At 46.0% G+C, this 13,785-nt stretch overlaps 1 protein-coding gene across 1 annotated transcript in view; it reads right to left on the bottom strand.

Moving 5' to 3' along the window:
* Window positions 1-3,504: 3,504 nt before the first annotated feature.
* LOC124701373 overlaps window positions 3,505-13,785 on the bottom strand; it is an 18,210-nt gene continuing 7,929 nt past the window's right edge. The window contains exon 2 of the mRNA XM_047233427.1: window positions 3,505-4,668. Coding sequence (XP_047089383.1) covers window positions 3,743-4,654 — 912 coding nt within the window. The 5' untranslated portion in view covers window positions 4,655-4,668 and the 3' untranslated portion in view covers window positions 3,505-3,742. The remainder of the gene's footprint in view (window positions 4,669-13,785) is intronic.

Here is a 13,785-nt window from a genome sequence, read left to right as displayed (position 1 = left end):
TGGGCTACTAGAGTTCCCCCAAAGATTAGAGTGTTTCTTTGGCAACTCATTAGGGGGAGGCTTCCATCGGCTGAACATGTGGCCAAGAGGCACGGACCCTCCGACGGGAGGTGCGCGATGTGTGGAATGCTGGAGGATTGTGACCACATTTTCTTCAACTGCCACCTCGCGAGATTTTTGTGGGTTGGAGTTAGGGAACTCCTCTCATGTACCTGGAATCCGGCAGGGGTCGGGGATTTCATCTCCTTAGTGCAAGGCCCGTCCGGGCCCCTGCGTAGGCTTTCTTGGTATTGCAGCGTTAGGTTGGACGCTTTGGAATACACTCAACAAGCTAGCTCAAGGGGGGAAGTGATCGCGCATCCAGCTGACGCTATGTTCACAATGTCTATGCACATGCAGAGCTGGAGGGTACTGGTCAGACAGCAGGACATGGAGCTTCTTGACGAGGCGCTGGGAGAGCTTAGGCGGCTTCACGCGAGTACGAGGACCGGAGAAACACGACAGGCGGCGTCCTAGACTTTATCTGTTTCTCTTTGTCTTGCCTTGGGTTGCCCGAGAGGCTTATGTATGGATTTATGGCTTAGTCGGTGTGAGTGTGTTCGATCTCAGACGCTGATTGTATGTTATGACTTGTTCGTTGCCATGAGGGCTCTATATATAAAACCGGGCCGAGGGCCTTTTGTTTAAAGGTTGTTGTAATCCCACTTGCTTATTTACACTTATGTTCTCCTATCGGCCTCCTACATTTTTCGATAAAGAGAATATATTAATATCAGAAGATACCAATTACACACAGTCTCTGCAACAACGTAATACCCTAATGGAGTACGGATGCACACAAACAAAAAAGAGAATGAGAAAACTAAAAAATAAAAGCCCTGCCACAGTATTTCAGCACCTAGCAACAGCAATGCTACCACCACCAAGACAACACCTGAATTTCAGACTCTCCAAAAGTGACGCCTCCAAGATGGGAACAATGCACCAGCGCCATTATCGCCCGATCAAAGATCTTAGGTTTCCCCCCTGAAGATAGTCCCCACTCTCAAAACAATGTCTTCAACAAGGTCATTGCTAGACACAACCAATTAAGGCTAGACCTTGGATTTTCACCCTGAAAGGTAGGACTCTGAACTTCACATGTGTTGTCACCCCCACTTACATACCACTGTTGTGAAGCCCGGAACACCAAGCAAGTCCCTCAACAACGTAGAGAATTGAACCTTCCTTAGCTAGTCCTCCAATCCAGCCTTCATGATATTATCTTCTTCTGACTTCACCATGTATCAAAGTCACTTGATGACAACACAGAACAGAGCTTCGCGTCGCTCCCTGCAAAACCAAACGGTCGGAATAAAAGCATGGGTGCGCACGACCGGATACCACCCGATCTAGAGGCATAAGGTGCACTGTTACATTCGCTGGCGGAGCCTTTGGGAGCTCGTCATTTCGGCCAGATCAAGACGGACATGTCTCGGGAGGTCTTAGGGTTCACAGAAGAAGACCCATAGGACCGCCATCTTTATTCAGGTCAGGCCCCAACGCCGCCGACCATCCCAGGACGACCGATGCAAACCAGCGACACCAAGCAAATGGGCAACGCCTTGCAGCCGACCGATCCTCCACCGGCGAAAACCAGGATGTCCATGAGTTAACATGCCACCAACCCACCGTGACCGCAGTCATGGCTCCGCCATCGCCGGCTACCATGTCTTTCGCCACGCTGCCAGGACTCGGTGACAGATCGTTAGACCCACCACACCATCCACTGGCCAACCATCTTCGGCGAAGAAGAGGGCCGCCTCCGCCATCATACCCAGGGCTGCTACCCTAGGCATCCTCGAGCCGCGGGAGAAGCCCAGGAGCACCACCTCGCGCCGTCGGGAGGCGGGGAGATGCAGCAGGATTTGCGGCACAGATCGAAGACCTGGCTTCCGCCTACGGGCCATCGCCGCCAGCCACCCCCAGCGCGCCGTTGCTCGAGAAGTGGATCGGCCCGGACGAGATCTGCTTCGCAGATTAGGTCGCCACCGTCTCCAACCTCCGCCGCTAGCGTCGAGGGAGGTCCTGGCCGCCGCCGCCCCACGCAGCAGGAGGAGGACCGCCGACACCGCCACGCCACGTGGGCTTTGCCCGGCGACGCTACCGGCGGCGGCGGCGGGAGGGTGCGGCTGGGTTCGTGCGGGGCTGGGTTCGTCCGCGTCTGGTTTAGAGTCTATTGTTTGCAACCATCGGCCTCCTACATAGCACATAGATACGTGAAAACGCAAGAATAAGTAAGAACATGGAATTGGAGACCATGGCTCCTGAAATCCTCCATATTTTAAGGACGCAAGAATTTGATCAGCTGCGATGCTTGGATGATCTACAGAAAAGCATAGGAAATTTACAGACCATGCATCTAAAGGAGATAGGAGGGAGAGTGATGTTGCTTTGTTGTTTTGGATGCTCCAAAAGGAGATTATGGAACGATATCTGAAACTTCAGAGCTCGTTGTTGAAAATTTCTTCTCAAGATTCCAGCCCTGTGATTTTTTCTTACCAATGTAATATGTTCCCAAACAAGGCCTACAGATGAAAGCTTAATTAAGCCATTTTCTGCTTCTGAGGCAGAGACCTCATGGAGCCGACCTCTCTCATTGACTAATCCAATTCAGTTATATGATGTTAAAACTGTCGTTTGTTCATTTTGTAGGCATAGTGCTGCTGATACTAAAGATAACCGTGATTCAAACAGGTTTGAACACATATAAATGCCACTATTGTTTTTGCTTGTTTCAAATCCAATTCAGTTGTATGATTTTAAACTTCCGTTTGTTGGTTTTGTAGGCATAGTGCTGCTGATACTAACGATAAACATGGTTTAAACAGGTTTGAACATATTTAAATGCTATTTGTTTTTTGCTTGTTTTGTGAAAGTTCAATAAACTGACCCACCTTTTTTTCTTTAAATGTGTTGCATGACAGTTGGTCACTGCTATATGAGGGCCAAGATGTCCCAGTGGACCGAGATTTGGATTTGTTCCCGCTGGACGAATGTGTGTTCGTTGATAGGGAAGAGAGTTTACCTGCTTCAATCTACTGTTAGATATCACTGAACCTATTTGTTGCTTGTGTCGCTCCACTCTAGAAAGTATCAAACCGCTTGCTGCTAATGCATCTTTGTGAATTGGTACTACTTGTTATGGTAAATTTGAACCCATGCTTTGGTGTTCAAGGATTTTTTTTTTATCACAGATGAGATATTCCAAGGCATTTTCACTTCATTCTACTCCATGTGTCCAAAGAATCCTGTTGATAGTTATCATGTGTAATGTTAATAAAAACGGGCCAAGCACTTCCATATCCAGCGGTGCCTTTTTTTTCGTGAGGATAGTAGAGTCGAAGGAAGTGATACATTAATTAAACTTGATGAGATATGTACATCAGAAAACCAAACGGAGAGATATTAGATCAGAAAAGTACACCATAACAACATAGAGCAACACATTTAGACATGCCCTAATTAAGTGCGCAACAGATATTTTTACTTATTAAACTGAGAGTACAAGAAAACCACAGCAGAACCACATAGATCACTTAAGTGCACAACAGATAATCTTTACATATACTCAGAGTACAAGAAGAATTAGCTAGGACACTTCTCAAGTTTATTTTGGTGGCAATCTCAGCAGCCTCCTTACTGCTCACTTGTAGCAAGTTGGTCCGAGGAAACTGGACATCGCACTTTCATCTCTACAGAATCAGTTTGCTTCTTCTAACCCCATAAGGTTCAATAAGCCAAGATCCTCAGCAGCCTCAAAGTCATACATGTAGCAATCCGGTCCGAGAAGGCTGCGCGGTATGTCCAAAGTCGACCAAGTCACCTTCACCTTTACAGTGGCGAAACCAAGCTCGAACGTAAGGTTCTCATGCCCATGCTTGCGAGGGGAGCAGAGACAGAATTTCTCAACAGAACGGTGCGAGCCACCAATTTGACTGATATGTAACTTAAGACTGAGAATAACCTTCCATGGCACAGCAACCACGTACTTGTTCTGCTCACACGTCTCGGGATCAACAACACCATGGAACAGCTGGATTCGTTCACGCAGAACAAAATGTGAGCTGATATATGACGCTGTTAGACGCAGGCTTAAGCCGCTGCCATGCTCTAAATCTGATATCCCGACCTGTACCGTGGCCTCCACCGCAGAGCGCAGGAGCAAGAGAGTTATGTCCACCGCACCGTGATCACCATCGATCCGCTGCTTGTGCTCAGTAGCATTCATTATGGTTAGGTTGTTGAAGTAGGCAACACCATCGATGAGCTGTAAATCATCACTTTCTTCATCTCCAGTCTTGATCTTCATGTCGAACTCAAGCAGCACATAACCATCATTTCTGATTCCTCTCTTAGGGCCAGTCATTTGTATAAACCCATCCTCCTGTTCCACAATGAAAGGATCATCCCTGCTGCGGTTGAAGATGTAGTTTCGGTAAGGGTTCAAAAGATCCCGGACAGCCATGTACCCATACAACTGAACTGGGCCACTGATAGAAGCAGAAGTGTAAGGTAGCTTCAGCGAGAATATCTGCATCATGGTGCAACTATCATGCCTTTCACAATTCCCCCAGTCTGGAGAGCAAGAGGTCCATGTGTCTGTCATCATCATTGGCTCCAAACAAGCTGATCGAGCAGCAATACAAACATTGTACATGCAGTAGATGATTAAAATTGTTAACCCAAAAAAGGATAAACAGATAGAAGCACGGTTTAAATCACGGCGTACGGGCTCATGGTTAGGTGCCAGAGAGGCTCTGTTGGGAAAGCTATCCTGCGTAAATTTGTTTTGACTTGATTACATAATAACTAGTGTTGTCTAAAACACGGAAACATGCATCAACTCAAGTTAGGAAACTATAACTTTTAGCTAGAGTAAATTGAAAAGCAAAAAGGGAGACATCAAATACACATAGGAAGTTTCTGGTAGTGAAAATCAGCAAGTAATCTAGTGTTGAGTACTTTGAAAGTTTGAAGCAATCTTCTGAATATTATAAATCGCATCATCAATCATTTATATCGTTCATGCCTTCCAAATTATACTTTTCTTGTGAGGATATGCCTCTTTAACATTTGACAGTACTTATAGGACAGGTGATAAAAAGTTCAAAAAAAGAAGAGCATAAATGCTAATTTAGGATGGCATAGATGGAACTGAAGTACAAGAAATTTGGGTAAGAACTCCATTTAGTAAGCACAGATTACACAAATAACTATGGACAAAATCCTGGGGCTACATTCATGATAAGAAATGTTAACCCCTTGCAATGTGTTCTGTATAAAGATAACGAGACAGTTAACCATCTATGTGTTCTGTGAACAATTTGCTAGCTCCTGTCATTAGAACTCAAATATTTTTTTGGGTATCAAACAGGATTGGAGGACAGTTTTAAACAGGCTTTGAAGTGGGAACATCCTCTTCCTGCTGCAAACTAAATTGAGCTTTGATACGGAGTACTTACAACCCACTAAATTAGAACACAATTTTAGGATTTTGCTATGAAATGAATCACCGACATGAGCTAAGCTACTTAGGGCAAGCTAACAAGTTGTCGAACAATTAAGACGGGAAGGCTGTAGTGCGCTTACTCTCTCTGGTATCACCTAGACGATACACTTTACTCCAGTAATCGACCATGTAGATGGACCCATCGCTATGCTTGCAGTCGTGGAGGAGGACGGCACGTGTTACGCCGTCTGCGGGATACCCGTCGGGGCCGTAGACCACCCTGCTCCGTGGAGGAGCTGTCGACGATGCGACGGCGCCGCTCTCCGTCCTTCTTCTTTTCTCGTCGATCGGCGACCCATCGCCGCACGAAGTTGTTCTGCCACGCTGAGGGGTTGCCGATGGGCCCGCTTGTGGGTCGCCGCCGCGGCTGTCCATTATCGTCGATTGGAGTTAGTTTGAGGGCCGGTTTTGATCGCTTCCGCGAATTGGTGTGGTTGTATCCAGACACGACGAGATCTGATCTGGTTATCACCCCCTTCAATGAATCTCGTGAAATAACTCATCTTTCTGATAAAAAAAAGGCGCGCGCTCAGCGTCGGGCGACCGACCCGGGCAGAGAAAATCGGTTGCTGTCCCGGCCGTCCGATCGCGATCTACCGGCTAGAATTAGCAGCATTTCGATTTTTACATTTTGGCCCCTGGTTTTTGGAAAATCAACCCGTGGTCCTAAGTCTATCGGTTTAAACCGAACACGTGTTTTCCTTTGCCCCCAAACTTTCAGATATTTACAACAAAACCCGTTGTTTAGTATAGCAACAAAAACCCGCCGCTTTGTGTACAAAAAATAAAAAGTATTACAACAAAATTTTCACAGTAAATCTTCACATATATGTACAACAAATTATCAATATATTACAATAATAATTAACAACAAAAACAATATTTTTTATTTGGGTGTTTACAATAATAGTCAGTTTCCATGCAATAATATCTTTACAACAAATCGGAAACATACTTACAACAATAATTAATAACAAAAACCAACATTATTTTATTTGGATGTTTACAATAAAAGTCCGCTTTCATTTCGAAATATCTTTAGAACAAACCAAGTAAAATATTTACAACAATAATTAGCAACACAGGCCACAAATAATTTTGGTGTTTACAACAAAAGTCGCAAACATCATCCACAAAAATCACAGACTATTTAATTTGCTACAGATAGAATTATAACAAAAATCACCTACTATTTTATCCAAAGTCACAAATGGTTACAACAAAATAAAAAATCACTTTGTTATTAGCATCAAAAAAAAGTTGTCTCTTTACAACAATTGTTAACAACAAATCCTACAAAAATTACGGATTGTTTACAATAAATAGTTCATCATCTCACTTATGTGTTTTGCAGCGAAACCATTGTTGGGCCGAAAAAAGAAGGCCCATTAAGCCAGCGCGGGAGCGAGGCCGGACGACCGATCGCCGGCGCGCGATCGGTCGCCGGATCCAAAGCGTTTTCCTAAAAAAAAAGGGGCGTTCGTTCGTTGCTCATATATTGTGTGCTCACATTACTCGAATACTAACAGATCCGATAAGAACTTTTTTTAAGGAAAACCGTCACGGCCAACATTATTTATTATGAATCACAGATAATCATTCGGGAGGTGCTATGTACCGAGCTGGTCGGTGCCAGTGGATTCACCGCACACCCCCCGGGCGTATATGGGCTCGGCCCATTAACGTGATCGTGGAATCGTTTTCCGGACAGTCGTATCAGGTGACCGTTTCGTATCCCTCAAAAAAAAAAAAAAGGTGACCGTTTCGTTTAAATTTGACCGTTCGGAACTGTTGTTATCACCAGAATTTGACCGAGTCAGAGGTAGGCCGCGATCAAGATGGGTTTGAAGAATATACATGAGAGAAATACGTGAATCGGCCTTGTGTACCAAGTTTGGGCTAATTGCCCGTGTATCTGTAACATATTAGATTACGAGTCGGTTAGGAGATAGAGTTTTACCCGTGCACGGTTAGGTGCACGCCTGAATTAGAAAGTCCCTTGGACTATAAATATGTATCTAGGGTTTATGGAATAAACAACAACCAACGTTCAACACAAACAAATCTCGGCGCATCGCCAACTCCTTCGTCTCGAGGGTTTCTCCGTAAGCACCATGCTGCCTAGATCGCATCTTGCGATCTAGGCAGACAAGCCTATCTCGTTGTTCATGCGTTGCTCGTGCTCGAAGCCTTTTTGATGGCGAGCAACGTAGTTATCTCGGATGTGTTAGGGTTAGCATTGTTCTTCGTATCATATGCCTGTCGTAGTGCAACCCTTATACATCTAGCCGCCCTTACACCTATCTTAGGTGTAGGGGCGACCCCGCTTGATCATAGTTTAGTAGATCCGATCCGTTACGGTTGCTCCTTGTTCTTCAAGGATTAGTTTAATATCCGCAATAGTTAGGCCTTACAAAGGGTTGAAGGATCCAGCGGCGTGTAGGGTGTAGTTTGCTAGCCCTAGACAGGATGTTCCGGGGATCAACCTCGTGTTGGTTTTTAGGCCCTGTCTAGGATCGGCTTACGATCACCCTATGCGAGCGCGAGGCCCAATCGTGAGTAGGATGATCCGATTATGCGGTGAAAACCCTAAATCGTCGTAGATCGTTTTAACTTTATCTTGATCAAGCAGGACCACCATATATTCGGACACCTCGTACGAATCATGGGTGGATCGGCTCTTTGAGCCGATTCACGGGATAACCCGAGAGCCGATCGAGGCTCGTATTTAACGTTTACGTGTATGCCATGCAGGAAACTAAGCGAGGCATCATCCAACACCTTCCCGACCGGTATAGGTCGGGTGGCACGCCGTTGCGACAACGATCGGACGTGTGACCGAGGAGGCTTTGCGGGCCGTCGCTCCGAGGGACCGGGGCCAGCCGCAGCCCTAGTTGTTCCCGGCTCTACCGTGTTGCCGTCGCTGCCCGCCGGTGGGTTTCGACCGCAACACATTCTGGCACGCCCGGTGGGACAATCTCCGACATCCACCGCATCGCCATCTACATCCGAGATGGCGGAAAGCACTCCGGTCAAGTACGAGGATCTGACTGACGAGCTCAAGAAGAAGCATGACGAAATCAAGGCGGTCCTTGAAGCCGAACTCATCGGCTCTTTCCACAGAACCCGCTCCCATGGCGTCAGGTGGAAGGGGTTCTCACCTGAAGGCGCACTCGATGGAGTGGACCTGTCCGCCCCGTCGAAGAACGCACCGTGTCGCCGCGTCGGGAGATCAACTACATGGTGGCTCATTCGCTGCACCGCCACTCTGAGAGCCTGGTAAACACTTTGGAGCGTGTCGCTCTGCGCGTGGTCCAGGAAATCATGAGCCATCGGTATTCTCCGTCGGGACCAGCTCTGGGGACTTACAAAGGAGAGATGCCACTCCATTCCCATCCTCCGTTGCCGTTCGCATGGGCAGCACCAGAAGTGCCGAACTCATCGGCATACGTCGTCTACAAGATTGGTGGTGATCCCAGTGACTACCAATTCCTACCTGAGGCACCCAAGGAGATCCCTCACGGATACGCGTGCGCATACGTACGCAGACCGCAATACCCGGGCACTCTCGAACCAGGTTGCAACATCGGGGCCTGCGGAACAGCAGGGGAACGTCGGGAGCCGATCTTGAGAAGCAAACGTGGTTAGCTAAGTACGCCACTCCGACAAACCTCCGGAGCCCAGCTCCTGCAGCTTGGCTCGTAACCGGAAAAGCAAGCATGGCTGGCTAAGTATGCCACCGCGGCGAATCTTCAGGGTTCGACACCTTCAGCCATCACCGCGGATCAGATTTGTACAATTCTGAAAGATCAGTTCGGCATGATGCCGAAAAGAAAGACGTTCGGCTATACCAAGCCGTACCCCAACGAGTACGAATTGATCCCGCTACCACCCAAATATCGGCTCCCGGACTTCACAAAGTTTAGTGGTTCGGATGGTTCCAGCTCCATCGAGCATGTGAGCCGGTATTTGGCACAGCTGGGCACGATCTCAGCATCAGACGAGCTGCGTGTGAGGTTCTTCGCACAGTCCCTCACATGATCGGCTTTCGGGTGGTACACATCGCTGCCACCGAACTCCATCCGGACTTGGAAGCAGTTGGAAGAGCAGTTCCATGAGCAGTATCACTCAGAGGCTTCCGAGGCTGGCATTGCCGATCTAGCACAAGTACGACGAAGCGCGGGGAGACAAGTGTCGGGATACATCCAGCGCTTCAGGACCATTAGGAACCGATGCTATTCGGTTCACGTAAGTGAAAAAGAAGCGATCGAGTTGGCGGTGGTGGGTCTCTCATCATCGATCAAGGACGTGGCCTCCCAAGCGGACTACCCTTCATTGGCACACATGGTGCGAAGCTGTCGCGCATATGAACAGCGCCACCCGGATGTTTACCGGGACAAATTCAAGCGTGCGGTGGCCCTGGTTGACGCAGACGAGGATGAAGGTGCTGCGGGATATCGAGAGGTAGCGATGGCTGAATGGACTCGAGCGGCGAGCCCCGTGTCCTGCAAATGGGTGAAGCCACAAGGCCCTCCAAAAGGGTTCGACTTCGATGTGACCAAAACCGAGCAGATTTTCGATCTCTTACTCACGGAGAAGCATATAAAGGTACCCGAAGGCCACAAGATTCCTACGGTGCGGAGCTGAACGGAAAGCCATACGCAAGTGGCATAACACGTTCACCCACACCACTAACGACTGCAGGGTGTGGCGTCAGCAGATCCAAATGGCGATAGAAAATGGACGGTTAATTTTCAACCAGTACGCCATGAAGGTCGACACACACCCCTTCCCCGCCGTTAACATCGTGGAGTATACTTACCGTGGAGGGTTGATACGTCTCCGACGTATCGATAATTTCTTATGTTCTATGCCATATTATTGATGATACCTACATGTTTTATGCACACTTTATGTCATATTCGTGCATTTTCTGGAACTAACCTATTAACAAGATGCCGAAGTGCCAGCTCTCGTTTTCTGCTGTTTTTGGTTTCGGAAATCCTAGTAACGAAATATTCTCGGAATTGGACGAAACGAAGACCCAAGGGCCTATTTTTCCACGGAGCTTCCAGAAGACCGAAGAACATACGAAGTGGGGCCACGAGGTGGCGACACCACAAGGCGGCGCGGCCTAGGGGGGCCCGCGCCGCCCTATGGTGTGGCCCCCTCGTCAGGCCCCCGACTCGCCCTTCCGCCTACTTAAAGCCTCCGTCGCGAAACCCCCGATGCGAAAAACCACGATACGGAAAACCTTACTGAGACGCCGCCGCCGCCGATCCCATCTCGGGGGATTCTGGAGATCTCCTCCGGCACCCTGCCGGAGAGGGGATTCATCTCCCGGAGGACTCTACACCGCCATGGTCGCCTCCGGATGATGAGTGAGTAGTTCACCCCTGGACTATGGGTCCATAGCAGTAGCTAGATGGTTGTCTTCTCCTCATTGTGCTTCATTGTTGGATCTTGTGAGCTGCCTAACATGATCAAGATCATCTATCCGTAATTCTATATGTTGTGTTTGTCGGGATCCGATGGATAGAGAATACCATGTCATGTTAATTATCAAGTTATTACATATGTGTTGTTTATGATCTTGCATGCTCTCCGTTACTAGTAGAGGCTCTGGCCAAGTTTTTACTTTTAACTCCAAGAGGGAGTATTTATGCTCGATAGAGGGTTCATGCCCGCATTGACACCGGGATAGTGACAGAAAGTTCTAAGGTTGTGTTGTGCTCGTTGCCACTAGGGATAAAACATTGGCGCTATGTCCGAGGATGTAGTTGTTGATTACATTACGCACCATACTTAATGCAATTGTCCTGTTGTTAGCAACTTAATACTGGAGGGGGTTCGGATGATAACTCGAAGGTGGACTTTTTAGGCATAGATGCAGTTGGATGGCGGTCTATGTACTTTGTCGTAATGCCCAATTAAATCTCACTATACTTATCATGTCATGTATGTGCATTGTTATGCCCTCTCTATTTGTCAATTGCCCGACCGTAATTTGTTCACCCAACATGCTTTTATCTTATGGGAGAGACACCTCTAGTGAACTCGTGGACCCCGGTCCATTCTTTAATACCGAAATACAAATCTGCTGCAATACTTGTTTTTACCGTTTTCTCTGCAAACAATCATCTTCCACACAATACGGTTAATCCTTTGTTACAGCAAGCCGGTGAGATTGACAACCTCACTCGTTTCGTTGGGGCAAAGTACTTTGGTTGTGTTGTGCAGGTTCCACGTTGGCGCCGGAATCCCTGGTGTCGCGCCGCACTACATCCCGCCGCCATCAACCTTCAACGTGCTTCTTGGCTCCTCCCGGTTCGATAAACCTTGGTTTCTTTCTGAGGGAAAACTTGCTGCTGTGCGCATCATACCTTCCTCTTGGGGTTGCCCAACGAACGTGTGAAATACACGCCATCAAGCATATTTTTCCGGCGCCGTTGCCGGGGAGATCAAGACACGCTGCAAGGGGAGTCTCCACTTCTCAATCTCTTTACTTTGTTTTTGTCTTGCTTTATTTTATTTACTACTTTGTTTGCTGCACTTATATCAAAACACAAAAAAATTAGTTGCTAGTTTTACTTTATTTGCTATCTTGTTTGCTATATCGAAAACACAAAAAAATTAGTTCACTTGCATTTACTTTATCTAGTTTGCTTTATTTACTATTGCTAAAATGGCCAACCCTGAAAATACTAAGTTGTGTGACTTCACTAGCACAAATAATAATGATTTCTTATGCACACCTATTGCTCCACCTGCTACTACAGCGGAATTCTTTGAAATTAAACCTCGCTTTACTTAATCTTGTCATGAGAGAGCAATTTTCTCGGTGTTAGTTCGATGATGTTGCTGCCCATCTCAATAATTTTGTTGAACTATGTGAAATGCAAAAATATAAAGATGTAGATGGTGACATTATAAAATTAAAATTGTTTCCTTTCTCATTAAGAGGAAGAGCTAAAGATTGGTTGCTATCTCTCGCCTAAGAATAGTATTGATTCATGGACTAAATGCAAGGATGCTTTTATTGGTAGATATTATCCCCCGCTAAAATTATATCTTTGAGGAGTAGCATAATGAATTTTAAACAATTGGATAATGAACATGTTGCTCAAGCTTGGGAAAGAATGAAATCTCCGGTTAAAAATTGCCCAACCCATGGACCGACTACTTGGATGATCATCCAAACCTTCTATGCGGGACTAAATTTTTCTTCGCGGAATTTATTGGATTCAACTGCTGGAGGTACCTTTATGTCCATCACTCTTGGTGAAGCAACAAAACTTCTTGATAATATGATGGTTAATTACTCCGAATGGCACACTGGAAAGAGCTCCACAAGGTAAGAAGGTAAATTCCGTTGAAGAAACCTCTTCCTTGAATGATAAGGTTGATGCTATTATGTCTATGCTTGTGAATGATAGGACTAATGTTGATCCTAATAATGTTCCATTAGCTTCATTGGTTGCCCAAGAAGAACATGTTGATGTAAACTTCATTAAAAATAATAATTTCAACAACAATGCTTATCGAACAATTCTAGTAATAACTATAGGCCATATCCTTATAATAATGGTAACGGTTATGCTAATTCTTATGGGAATTCTTACAACAATAATAGGAATACACCCCCTGGACTTGAAGCTATGCTTAAAGAATTTATTAGTACACAAACCGCCTTTAACAAATCTGTTGAGGAAAAGCTCAATAAAATTGATATTCTTGTTTCTAGAGTTCATAGTCTTGCCTCTGATGTTGATCTTTTGAAATCGAAAGTTATGCCTAATAGGGATATTGAAAATAAAATTGTTACTACAGCAAATGCCATCCAAGTTAGAATTAATGAGAATATAAGATTAATGGCTGAAGCTGCGTGATAGGTGGGATAGAGAAGAAAATGAAAAACTAGCTAAAGAGAAAAATGTAGCTAAAGTTTGGACTATTACCACCACTAGCAATGCTAATGATTCACATGTTGCTGCACCTCCTACTATTAATGGTAAAATAATTGGTGTTGGCAATGCTTCTACTCCTAGTGCAAAGCGCGCAAAATTACTCCGAAACTACTAAAACTGCCTGAAACCGCTTGTGATAAAACCGCTGAAATTTTTTCCAACCTTGGGGATGATAATCCCATTGCTTTAGATTGTAATGATTTAGATTTTGATGATTGCCACATCTCTGAAGTTATAAAGTTCTTGCAAAAACTTGCTAAGAGTCCC

Source organism: Lolium rigidum, chromosome 3 (assembly GCF_022539505.1).
Source record: "Lolium rigidum isolate FL_2022 chromosome 3, APGP_CSIRO_Lrig_0.1, whole genome shotgun sequence".
NCBI lineage: Eukaryota > Viridiplantae > Streptophyta > Magnoliopsida > Poales > Poaceae > Lolium > Lolium rigidum.
This window is presented reverse-complemented; position numbering and strand designations above follow the sequence as displayed.